The sequence below is a fragment of the Rhinichthys klamathensis genome, unplaced genomic scaffold (assembly GCF_029890125.1).
Source record: "Rhinichthys klamathensis goyatoka isolate OS25496 unplaced genomic scaffold, OSU_Roscu_1.1 h1tg000850l_1, whole genome shotgun sequence".
In the NCBI taxonomy this organism is placed as follows: Eukaryota; Metazoa; Chordata; class Actinopteri; order Cypriniformes; family Leuciscidae; genus Rhinichthys; species Rhinichthys klamathensis.
In genome coordinates, this window is record NW_026607224.1 from 300924 (window position 1) to 314047 (window position 13124).

At 46.2% G+C, this 13124-nt stretch overlaps 1 protein-coding gene across 4 annotated transcripts in view; it reads right to left on the reverse strand.

The window, feature by feature from the left end:
* Positions 1 to 1148: 1148 nt before the first annotated feature.
* Positions 1149 to 13124, reverse strand: part of si:dkey-34e4.1 (carboxyl-terminal PDZ ligand of neuronal nitric oxide synthase protein) — a 75625-nt gene continuing 63649 nt past the window's right edge. For 3 of the 4 annotated variants that reach the window (XM_056243841.1, XM_056243840.1, XM_056243839.1), the window contains exon 11: positions 1149 to 1953. In XM_056243841.1, coding sequence (XP_056099816.1) covers positions 1425 to 1953 — 529 coding nt within the window. In that variant the 3' untranslated portion in view covers positions 1149 to 1424. The remainder of the gene's footprint in view (positions 1954 to 13124) is intronic. The other variant, XR_008805913.1, reaches the window with a different exon arrangement.

Genomic DNA, 13124 nt, shown 5'->3' on the forward strand with positions numbered 1-13124 from the left:
TTAAAAACACCATTTATTTTCTCTTTTCCATCTCCTTTACAAACATATTTTCCCTTTCTCTTCCCCTCCCCTCTTCTCGAGGTGTCATGCTAACCCATATCAGCAAAAAGCACCTGCTCACCATTGCTTTCATAATGACACGAATCCCTCCTGTTCATCCTTCTGTCCAACCTTCCTCTAATCTGCCTCTTTTCATTATCATTCACCCTGATACATTATAGTTTTGTGTGATCCACGGCTCTGTGCGGTGCATGTCTCATTATGAAACGATACAAAACTGTTTGTTTTTCATTAAGTGGCACACTTATTCCACAGTTTTAGGTCATAGAAGTTTTGAGTGTTCCAGTATGTATAAAATAAAGCTAACCATAATCTGGAGTCAATATATATTTATAGTACTTTTTCTATTTGAATTAGATGAGATACAGACTCAATAATAAGAAAAAAGCATTCAGAGTTGAACTGACTCAGACACGTGGGAATGATCAGAAACACTTGCTTTACTAAGCCTCAGTTTTGTTTTTAAGTTCCTAAGCAGATGATCTAGTGATTTATTAAAGAAGGTCTCATAAGGAAAACAGTTTGACACTAGTTAACTGAGAAAAGCAGTGAGATCTGTGAAGCGACTACACATTCATAGGATGTGAATATTATTTAATCTATTGCTAATGCAACACCTCTATTCTCTCCCTTTGTTTTTTCTTTGCAGCCTTTCCACCTGCAAAAAGTGATAATGATGGTCCCTCATTTTACCTTGATTGGTGAAGCCTCAGAATCAGAGAGGAGGTTTAGCCCTTCAAGATGTCTAGACATAATGGTGTCCTTTTTTTGTCTGCAGTCATCTATCACTCAAGCTGTCTTAGTTATTCATTAACACATCTTGAAACATGAAACAAAATTCGCAGTTTGTGAATTCCTGCAACAAAATACATTTTTCCACCTCAATTTCTTCATATTTCTATATGTTCCTTCACCAGCCTTATGTAACATACTTCTGAGTTTCTTTGCTACATAACTGCTCGTAAACATCCAAATAACATCCAAACAATATATAAATCAATTTGCGCAAAAAAACATTGGACCTGAACTTATAATATTAAAAAAACACAAACAACTTGGCAGCACTAACAGAAACAGTTCCAATGCACTTCATTCGTTGCTTGTTTATTGGCTAAAAATAACTATTTATTTTCAGTCTAAAAAATACACTATCCATCTGTCAATAGTAGTCTATGTATCATACTAAATCTTCTTTCAGCAAATCTTATAGATGAAATCATTTTAGGGCATTGTAGGTAAAGAAAAATATGATATTAGGATACAAAAAAAATCCTCCTTTCTTTATTCTGTTTTTGTTCTGTGGAGTTTCTCAACACTGTGAAAGTCATTATTATTGTGATTTCCCTCGGATTTGGTGTGAGACTCTAACTCCTGCATGGGGTGGTGACATTATAGGTGCCGTCCTCCAGAAACTCATCTTCACTCAGGCTTATATGAAGGCAGGTGTCATTCATAGGTGAAGAGAATGGGATGGTTTGCTCATAGCCCAGCGGTGTGGTCCCACCATCCACAGCTGGATGATCCTCAGGTAAGCTGCTACAGGTACTGGATGTGGAGATGAACGCAGAGCTCTGGTCATCAGAGGGGTCGTCTCTGGATTGGGGGGATACAAGGGATTTGTCATTGGAGCGCACGCCAGAATCCTCGCTGGTTGAACATGACACGCTGTTGCCGTTGGTGTGAGAATAGAAATCCCCCGGAGAAACGGAACATAGCGCGATGTCAGGAAACGAGGAGCTACCGCTCACGTTTGTGAATGCGTTCCCATTTACAGGTGTGGCTACAGCTGAAGATCTTGACTCTGCCTCTACACCCGGAGAGAGAGTCCTGTTCGACCGCTTGCGGTTCAGGGGCTGAGGAGGTGGGTCCAGTTTAGGAATGGTTTGTTTATACCTGCGGACACAAAAAGGAAGCAAATTTTGTAGGTCAATCGGCTTGTCTGGGTAAAATTTTAAAAAGACACAGAATACCATAACATTTTTTATAGTACATTTGTCCTAACCAAGCACAATGAAGCAGTCCAATTTGACAACAAATATGTGCTTCCCTTTCGAAGGGAACTCAACAATACGTCATCGACGCTATGGGGAACGCCTCAGGCGTGACAGGTGTCTGAAATCACTATCAAATCACCTCAATCACATTGACCGGCGACAGCCTGTGAATCATTAACGTGAGTGATTAACGTGCGACCTGGAAGTATATAAGGGCGCCTTGCAAACATGACAAATCATCTCATCGTCTTCAGGGACTGTTTGTATGAAACGTTATTCAAGCTTAGGTCAGAAAAAGGTAAGAGATGAAACGCACAGCAAAGGCGGATTGTTTTCGTAAGTGTGCCGACCCATGTCCGAGGTTTCTGACACACACGAGCTGTGCGTTTTTTGCCTGGGAGAAGAGCACGCACGGGAGGTTCTCGAGGGAGCCCTCTGTGCGAACTGAGAGCGTTTTTCTCTTAAAACGCTCCGCTCTCGTCTATCCCTCTTCTCGAGTGAAGGGGGTTTAGCGTCTGGTCCTCATGGTGCAGGTCCCGCTCGTGCCGAGGCCGAGCGACGACTTACGTCATGGGGTTCCCAGATGGAGCTCGTCGATCGCCTCGAGAGGGCTGTTAACCTCTCAGACGATTCGACGGCGATTACTCACCGACTGTTCCTGCAGTTGCGGCTCTTCCGGACGCGCAGGAGATGGGTGAGGAGGTTTATGATCAGATAGATCCTGAAGCTCCTCAGCCACCCTGCCCCGTGTATGCAGAGCTGGTGGATGTGATGGAGCGCACTGCTGAAAGGCTGCAGTTGCCTTGGCAGCGCGCTAGAGGAGAGACCGCTCGCGGCAGACTCAATGATCGGTTTCTCCCCGGCCATACACCACCAGCTCGGGTGAGCCTTCCATTCCTTCCTGATCTTCACTTGGAGATCGAGAAGGCATGGAAGAACCCATAATCTGCCCGTATTCACCAACATCAGCGGGCTAGTTTCGCTGATGTTGAGGGGATCGGAGAGTATGGGTGCGTGTCAATGCCGCCCATTGACGAGACGTTCGCGAACTATCTCGTATCTGGGCGGGCAGCGACACTGAGAGCTCCAACCCTGCCATCCAAACCGCTGACAACAACGGCTCGTTTGAATGGCAGAGCATACACGGCAGTAGGTCAGGCCGGTGCTGCACTGCACACTATGGCGGTATTGCAGGGATACCAGGCCGACCTGCTGGGGGATCTCAACCAGGGGGCAGGGATGTCCCCCGAGGCGGTGGCTGAGCTGCGCCGTACCACGGATTTGGCTCTCCGGGCTACCAAACAAACCGCCGCCGCGATCGGCCGGTCGATGGCGGCGATGGTGGCCACGGAGAGGCATCTGTGGTTAAATCTAGCCGGCATCGGGGAGAAAGAAAAGGCCTTTCTCCTCGATTCGTCGGTTTCGCCTTCTGAACTCTTTGGCACCTCCGTAGAGGCGGTGGTGGAGAAGTTCAGGGAGGCGAAAGGCGCGCTCAGCAGCATTTAAGACCTGCATACCGCTGAGATCCGCCTCCGCACCCGGGCAGGCGGGAGAGCCTGGCCCTTCACGGTCTGAGGACCGTAGGCAGGGCCAGCGAGCCAGTGTCGCCTCTCGTGCGCCCCCTCCCTCGAGGAGAAGGTCGCAGAGGACGCGTGACTCCCGCAACAGAGGAGATTTGAGGGAGGTTATCCAGCACAAACGCACACTGCGTCGGTAATGGATAACCTCCTCGGAGGGTCTCGAAATCTGCCCTCTCTCCTCTGACCCCCAGGCGTTCATTACATCAGGCCTGGGGATGGGCCTATGATGAGAACTATGTTCTGATGGCCCACCTAGGCTTGGTTAGTGGAAACGCCCCTTTCAGGCATGTAAAGTGGCGGATCCCAGGTTAGTAAGAACTATCTGGCGAGTCTTCACTTCGCACGCCGCAGGTGAGCTGCTGGTCTTTATAAAAAGTATTTTTTGTGATAAAAAATAATATGTTTTCTCTTTACAGACCTTGTTCCCTGTATAGAGTTATGGGGTCATGTAAAGAGGCAAGATAAAGAATAAGGTAAGAGAACTTATTGGATTATCAGGGCCCTGAAGCTCCCCGTTAAGTGGCCAGAACGATAACTATGTTAGCCTTCGGGCTTTTTAGCCACCTCAGGGTAGAGTAGTTGGTCCCTCTATAGGATGTGTTACTTAGAGGGTGACTGACGCTAGAGCTTCAGATAGATCTTATGTCCGGCCCATGGGACCGTTTTTGACTTTTCTGAGTATTTCGCCCCTTGAGCTCTGTTGAGTTTTCATTAGGTTGAGCGTTTCTGCAGCCCTTTGTATGGAATAATACAGACTATATTCTTTAGTAGGCTGTGGCTCCTCCGAGCCTTCAGATAGATCTATGCTTACAGGCTGGCCCTCACCAGGGCCGCCTCTGTAGCTGGCCTAGGCTGTGCCAGGGATATTAGAGGCGTTCTGCTAAAATTAGCATTTCTTCCTCTGACCCTTCACTTTGTGAATGTAGGTTTTTGGCATCCCTGTATAATCAGCCTCCTCCCATGGGAGTCGTTAGGCCAAGGCCCGCCCCCTTCTCTGCATTCTGGGGTGACTAGAGTAATGCAGCGTGGTGCAGAGGATGGTTCATAAGGACATGGTAGGCCTCAGTTAGGCCTCCGTGGAATATAAGTCCTTTTGAGCAGGGTTAGGCCGTCTTTCGCTTCACGAAGAAGACTGAGTCTCCTGCCCGACCCTGCCGTGCAGAACTGGCCTACGGATTTAGGCCGCCAGTATGGGCTTCACTTACCTCGCTGAGCTACTGCTCGAGCGCCAGGTTGTAGGTGGTTGGCTTTCATTCAAGCCCCACTCCCCTAGGTTGGGCACAGATACATTTCTGTCACCCCTAGAGCCGCTGGCAGGCCCGCCCCCTGATAACCTCAGTGTGAGCTGTGAGTATTCCCCTGTGATTCAGGGTAGGTCTGAGTACTTCACTCCCAGTTCTGTTTATCCTACCTCGCACCACTATGGCTTGGGTCGAGTATGAAGTAAGCCTTCACTTCTTCTTTGGTCGAAGTACGCTCCCCTGTAGCCAGAGCATTGCCCTGAGCTGACGCCCATGCATAGATGGTAGGCCCCTGACTAACTGGGGCCTCCGTTGAGGCAGAGTGGCGTATGTTGTACTCCCCTTGTTTTTAAGGGTGCTAAGCTCTCTTGCTGAGTACACTGCAGTGGGCAATGTGATTAGGCACCAGGATGCTGTAGGCGCTGTGTAAACAGCTTATCTGCCAATGAAGGCTGCGCCATCAGGTAGTAGGCCTCAGCAGGCCTCCTTGTATGGGCAGCCCCCAATAGGGCGCTGTAGGCCACTTCTCGAGAGAAATGGTTGGCCTTGGTGGTTCGGGCAGTTGGCTCACCGGTGGGTAGTAGGCCTTAAACAGGCCTCCTTGGAGATGAGTCCCAACATTGTGGGACATACTTTATAGCCGCTACAGGTAGCTAGCCGTACTAGGCCTCCTGTGGGTGGGCCCAATAGTTACGTTGGTGTAGTATGGTTCCCAACAGTGTTCCTTTGTAGGAGAATTGACTTGCTATCAGCTAGTAGGCCCAACCAGGCCTCCCTGATAGGCGAGTCCCCAGCTGGCTGGCCTTAGCAGGCCGCCTTGGAACTGTCACCCGGACTCAGCTACCAGTTGCTATCAGGTAGTAGGCCACTCAGGCCTCCCTGAAGGTGAATTCCCACTTAAGATGGTTATCAGGTAGTAGGCCTCACCCGGCCTCCCTGAAGGCGAATCCCCAGCTACATTGGCTATCAAGTAGTAGGCCTCACCAGGCCTCCCTGGAGTCAAGCCCAAGGACAGACAACTGGACAGCTAGCCTGACTTTCTATCGGGTAGCAGAAAAAGCTCCCAGATATTATGGCTGTCAGGTAGTAGGCCTCACCAGGCCTCCCTGAGGGTGAGTTCCCCACGTACTATCGTTATCAGGTAGTAGGCCTCTCTAGGCCTCCCTGTAGGTGACCACATACTGTTGCTATCAGGTAGTAGGCCTCACCAGGCCTCCTTGTGAGTGGTTCCCTAGCGGTGCTGGGTTCAGGAAGCTAGAGGCCTCTTGCTATCATTTCAGCTGGCCTTATCAGGCAGCTGCTGAAGGCGAGCTTGCGCCCTGGCTCGACTAAAGTGTTCATTCTCTGCTACTGGTTCCTTCTCGGAACCTCTTTCCTGCCTACAGCCTGGTTTTGCCTACCAGGGGGACCATATGCTCCCCTCATTGAGGGTCACTGTGAGCACGCGGACTCCTGAGTCTGGTCAGACGGTCGTAGGCCTCTCGCGAGGCCTCCCAGTTAGATCAGTCCTTAGGCCTTCACAGGCCTCCTCAGTGTTTTGAAACGCAGACACTGGGTTGATCCGTGGATCGAGTAGAGAAACTCCCCTCGCTAGCAAGGGTTGGAAAGGACTATGCTGAGTCATACTCTCCGGGATATCCCGTCTCTGAGATCCGGGCCGAGCGGTTCACTGCCAGCTACGCAGTCCCTCGGGTGGGATGCCTTACCTAAGGCAAGTGTCCAGAGGCTCTGTCTTCGGACAGACAGGAAGTGGCCAGACTAAGTGTCTATGCTCTGACGCCAGGTCAGGCCGTCCTGGTGGCATTTCGGGGTGAGTACGTTCCCCTGAATAGTGATTGGCTGGGGTTCCTTCGGGTTCCCTAGCCACATTCCCTAGAAGGGACCTCTTCTAATTGAAGTTGTGGTCCTAGGCCTTTGAGCAGGCCCAGGTAGCCCTTTCATTTAACTATGTTTATGGAGGTTTTCCTGTGAGTCTTATAGCTTGGGCTATGACCGTAGGGAATGCTGTCACTGACAGCCCAGTGTGACCTGAGGGTGAGTGGTTCTAGCGTTTCATTTGAAGTTGCTGGTTCTGACAGTTGTCACTGCCTGAGGGCATGCACTCCCCTCAGCATGGCGGAGTGGGTATTTCGTTCCCCATAGCGTCGATGACGTATTGTTGAGTTCCCTTCGAAAGGGAACGTCTCAGGTACGACTGTAACCTCTGTTCCCTGAGAATAGGGAACGAGACAATACGTCTCCCTGCCATGCCTCGGGGCTTGCCTACCGTACAGTCCCTTCAGACGATAAGGTGATTTGTCATGTTTGCAAGGCGCCCTTATATACTTCCAGGTCGCACGTTCATCATTCACGTTAATGATTCACGGGCTGTCGCCGGTCAATGTGATTGACGTGATTTGATAGTGATTTCAGACACCTGTCACGACTGAGGCGTTCCCCATAGCGTCGATGACGTATTGTCTCGTTCCCTATTCTCAGGGAACAGAGGTTACAGTCGTAACCTGAGACGTTTTTAACAAATATTTTTTTACATGAAAGAATTGTTTTCATTCAATCTGCTTCCTGATTGAACGTGTTCCTAGTTCATTTCGACATGTGTTTCACAAGGAAAAAAGAAGTGGAAGAATTATAAAAGAATTGAAAGTGATGTTATTGGTAAGTAATGTTATTGCTCCTCGGGTACAATACCAACCCATCTGCAAACTGTTGACCTAGCTATTTCTGATCACCTTGCTGTCATGTTTTCTGTTCATGTGCACACACACAGGAAGTGTGTGAAAAGGATCATTGAATATCGAAACATTAAACAAGTGTGCATACATAAATTATCCTACACTCTTGCAGGCCATCTTATCAACTATCCCCCAAACTGCACAGTTGATGACTTGGTTAATCACTACAACCTGGCCCTGTCACGTAGTCTGGACTCTGTTGCCCCCCTCATCACTCGGTCTGTTTCCTTCTCCTGTCCTGCTCCTTGGTTCACTGCTGAACTCCGCCTTATGAAGGCCACAGGGCGGAGGCTGGAGAGGTACTATAAAAAATCTGGCCTCACTGTCCACCAGGTAGCCTACAACAACCATGTTAAGAGCTACAAAGATGCTCTGTCCAAGGTGAAAAATAAGTACTACTCTACACTTATTGGTAACCAACAACGTCAACCTAAACAGCTTTTTTCCACTATCAATCGCCTACTTGGCCCACTTGACCCTCCTCAACCATCTGATGCTGCTGGCTTATGCTCCAGATTCCTGGATTATTTCCAGAAAAAGGTAGAAACCATCCACCAGCAACTGCAGCTGTCCAGCTCCTCTCACCCAACCACACCACCGCTGCTTGACACAAACTCTCTAACTGTCTCCACACCACAAGACTGCCTCTCCTCTTTCTCCCCGCTCAAAACAGCTCAAGTTATTGAGCTAGTGTCAAAAGCAAAGGCAACGACCAGCAAACAGGATCCAATGCCGACTGCCTTGGTCAAGGCATGTCTTCCAACTCTGGGACCCATACTGGTCAACATCATCAACACCTCTCTGTCTTCTGGGGTGGTCCCCACCAGCTTTAAAACTGCTGCGGTGATCCCTACACTTAAAAAACCAGGCCTGAACCAAGATGACCCAAACCACTACCGCCCAATCTCCAAATTACTCTTCATATGCAAGTTATTGGAAAGAGCTGTGGCTTCCCAACTCAACCATCATATGCTACAGCACAACCTCTACGAGCCATTTCAATCTGGTTTCAGAACACATCATAGCACAGAAACTGCCCTCATCAAAATCACAAATGACCTTCTCATGGCAGCTGACTCTGGCCATGTCAGCATCTTAATTCTTCTAGACCTCTCTGCAGCCTTCGATACAGTCTCTCACCACATTCTTCTCACTCGACTCTCCAAACTTATTGGCCTTACTGGTACTGTGTATTCCTGGTTTAAATCCTATCTCACCAACAGGCAACAATACACCACCCTTAAGGGCATTTGCTCTGAAACTGCGCCAGTCTTACACGGTGTGCCACAAGGATCGGTGCTTGGCCCACTGCTGTTTAATATCTACATGCTACCTCTTGGGATGATCATCCGGAAACATGGATTACACTTCCACTGCTACGCTGACGACACCCAGCTCTACATCAGTACTAAGCCTTCTACTCCACTTCCACCAGTGCCACTTATCAACTGCCTGAAGGACATAAAGAACTGGCTGGACAGCAACCTTCTAAAACTCAACAAAGACAAAACAGAACTTATGGTGTTTGCCCCGCTGTCACTTCTTAAAAATGTTGATGACATTATACTGGATGTGGATGGCTGCTCAATCTCTGCATCTCCTCAAGTACGCAACCTTGGCGTCATCATGGACTCCACTCTCTCCTTCCAACAACACATCAAAAACACCATTAAAACTGCTTTTTACCATCTTAAGAACATCTCCAGACTTCGACAGTGTCTCTCCAACTCTGTAGCCGAGACCCTCATTCACTCCTTCATCACCTCCAGACTTGATTACTGTAACGGTATCCTGTTCGGTCTGCCTAGCAAGGCTACTGACAGACTCCAGTATGTACAGAACTCTGCGGCTAGGATGCTCACTCACACAAAGCTTGGACTTCACATCACTCCCATCCTGAAGAAGCTTCACTGGCTGCCAGTTAAGTCTCGGATCAAATATAAAATCCTCCTCCTGACGTACAAATCTCTCCATGGACTTGCACCTCAGTACCTTATTGATTTACTCCATCCCTACACTCAGCAACGGTCCCTGCGGTCCTCTGACAAGGACCTGCTCGCTGTCCCTAAGTCCAGGCTCCGGACATTTGGTGATAGAGCTTTCTGTGTTGGTGCTCCATCACTCTGGAACAAGCTTCCTCATGCCATCCGCTCTGCTCCCTCTCTAGTGACCTTTAAAAACCAGCTTAAAACACACCTCTTCACTGAGGCTTATGGGCTTTAGCTCTCCTGGCCTCTCACCTTTCTCCTAGTATCCCTCCCTTCTCCCCCCTCTTGCTTTTGTTAAGCGTCCTTGGGTTTTATGAAAGGCGCTATATAAATTAAAGTTATTATTATTATTATTATTATTATTATTAAAACTATTAAAAATAGCTTTTGTTAAAGCTGCAGTCCGTAACTTTTCCTCTTTGTCGCCATCTCTCTGTTCGAAATCTGTAACTGCAGTGATTCGCGGAATTATTATCTTTACGTGGGTTGTAAATCGGCATGAAACAGCGCGGTTGAACACAGTGTTTTGAGGCGAGTGGTGCTGTCAGTCACCGCGCTGTGTGGATACTGTCATACAGAATCACAGATTCACTTTTTGAAAGTTTGACCAACATAAGAATTTTCATAAGAAAATGTCTTCTGAACAAGTAACATCCATTTTTGTTCTGACCAACTAAGGGGGAAAAAGCATTCGACATGATAAGCTTCGTTAGATTTAATCAACGCGATTTACAGCAACCGTCCAAATTATAGCCTACTTTGTTCTCAAATTGTTCATGTTAACAACATCACATCAGCATTGCGTGACTAATGTTAAATTTTATGTGTTTTATGGTTACCTGTGTAGTTCAGAATTCATATTCTCCATAATAGCAAAACGAGAAAGGCACAACAAAGGAAACTCCATAACTGTGTGAATTAAGAAAACGTACTGTTACACGATTGAACTATTGAAATGTCTTACTTGTTCAGCAGAAAAAAGCCGTCTCTTCTTCCGTTTTGAACCCCTTCAAAACACGGAGTTCACGCACTTTTCAAAAGCCCCGCCGATGTTTAAATCCTTGTGTTCGCATGAGACGGTTTCTTTCTCTTTCTCTAGCCACCTTAAATCCGAAGTACGAAGTCTTTTGGGTTTTATTGTCTTTTTTTCTATAGCTTGATAAATGTCATGACCAGAAAGTAGAGGACAATAAAAACAAATATGATAGATATGCTTGTCAATTGTGGGTAAACCGTTTAAGATTCTTGTACATGGCATGACGCTCTCTAGAGTCTCTTACTTGATGCAGTAAAATCATGCAAATATTAATAAATTCGGATAAGATGACTCATTGTTTTGAATCAGCTGAGTAAATGTTTTAGTGATTTACATTAAAGGGATAGTTCACCCAAAAATGAAAATTCTATCAGTAATTACTCACCCTCATGTTGTTCCAACCCCGTAAGACTTTCGTTCATCTTCGGAACACAAATTAAGATATTTTTGATTAAATCTGAGAGCTGGATCACTCCTCCATAGGCTTCTAAGGGATCGAAACTTTTTGCGCACAAAAAATATTCTCGTCGCTTGATAAACTTAAGATTGAGCCACTGTAGTCACTTGGACTATTTTAACGATGTCTTTAACTTTTCTCGGCCGGCAAGTTTCGATCCCTTAAGAAGCCTATATGGAGGAGTGATCCATTTTTGGGTGAACTATCCCTTTAACAAGTGACTTTGCTGAACAAATCAGTGAACAAATCTTTTAAGTGAAAGATAGTGAATCCCCTTAGCTACTATGTGACGTGACACCCACAGCCAAACAAAAAAATATTGATTTTAATTGATCATTGATTTTTAAATGCACAGTTATAGGGAAATCCCAGTGGGGAGATGGGCTTGGCTTGTGTAGTGTACAATGCTGAATCATCAATAAGAGCTCATACACAATTCTTTAAGACACAGTCTACATTCTCTCTCTCTGTGTGTGTGTGTGTGTGTGTGTGTGTGTGTGTGTGTGTGTGTGTGTGTGTGTGTGTGTGTGTGTGTGTGTGTGTGTGTGTGTGTGTGTGTGTGTGTGTGTGTGTGTGTGTGTGCACTTATCTCTGTCCCACAGTTCCCCTGCTGGGTAAATTAAGTAGAGAAAGAGAGGGGAGAGAGAAAAGAGAGGGAGACAGAGAAAATGGGAGACAGAGCTGCAGGTTCTTGTATTGATGGCTCTACTAAAAATAACTGCAATGCAGTCACTCAGCATAGGACAGAGAAAGCACAACATAAGACTATCTGTCTCTTTCTCTCACTCATACTTATTAAACGCATGCAAAAGCAACTTAAGTTAGATTTAAACATTTTAAATGCAAAAGTCGCCACAGTGCTCATGGGTGGTTGTCAGGGTTTTGTTATGCAGTTTCTAATGTGTATGGAGGAGTTTTTGATGTGTTGCTATGCAGTTGCTAGGTGTCTGGTCAGTGATTGGTTATTGTTTCAAGTTTAAAGAGCCCACCCCCAAGTCTCTATGATGTTCGGCTCCCTAGATACTGTACAACTTGGGAGCAGCCTTCATTGTAAGTCTATGGGATTTTTTTCATCTGTTTTATCAAAATTTTGAGTCTGATCTGTTAGTGTAAGTAATAATATATTTTCCCTTAATCAGCAACACAAGGTGTTCAAATCCCTAGTCCTACGTATGAACAATAGTACAATGGTAGACTAATAAATACACATACAATCCAACATATTCAGTGTAACTTCACAAGCAAAGCTACTGCCATTTGATCTTGGACCTTGGCTGCTAGTGTAAGAATTTTCTGTTTCTTTTCCACTTTCTCTCCTTCCCCTAATTAGCATACGATCACATCAGCAATCCCGTCTAGCCCCCGACCAAGCGCTGTCACATCTCCTCCCCCACATCTTTCCAGAGAGCACTCATCTCCCCATCTCAGGGTCCTCACATTGACTCATCTTCCTGTGGGTGTCCAAAGCCAAGTCATTTCATTTTCAATGTTTTTCCATAACGTATGCCTCTCCTATCTAGTATTGCAATGACTTACAGTGTACATGTACAGTACTGTTATATATGTGTGTGAGTGTGTGTTTGTAAATGTAAAAAGCCCTGATAAATCTTGTGAATATTAGATCTTGAATAGCGGTGTAGAATTGTGATGAAATGTCGCACTAGCCATTTAATAAGTCTAACAATATAACCTTAAGTAAAATGCCATAGCATCAATAATGAATAAGCTTAATTTACTCCTCATAATGCAAAATCTCATTATTCAATGTTGCACTTGTTAAGCCACATGAGCTGTGGATAAGGGCTGCTACTGATATATTGTGTCATCAGATTAAACATTTAAAGCTCCCTAAGGGAGAACATTAGTCTTGCTCCTGATCATGGTAATGTGTGAGTATGTGTAGATATTTAATTCTTGAAGAGGAATTTAGTGTGTGTGAAGTCCACATATGTGAATAATTAAGTATTTTAATCCTGATTTATTCCCTTTAAAATCCTGTTGATATTTGACACCAAGAGAAGCACAAACCCATACAC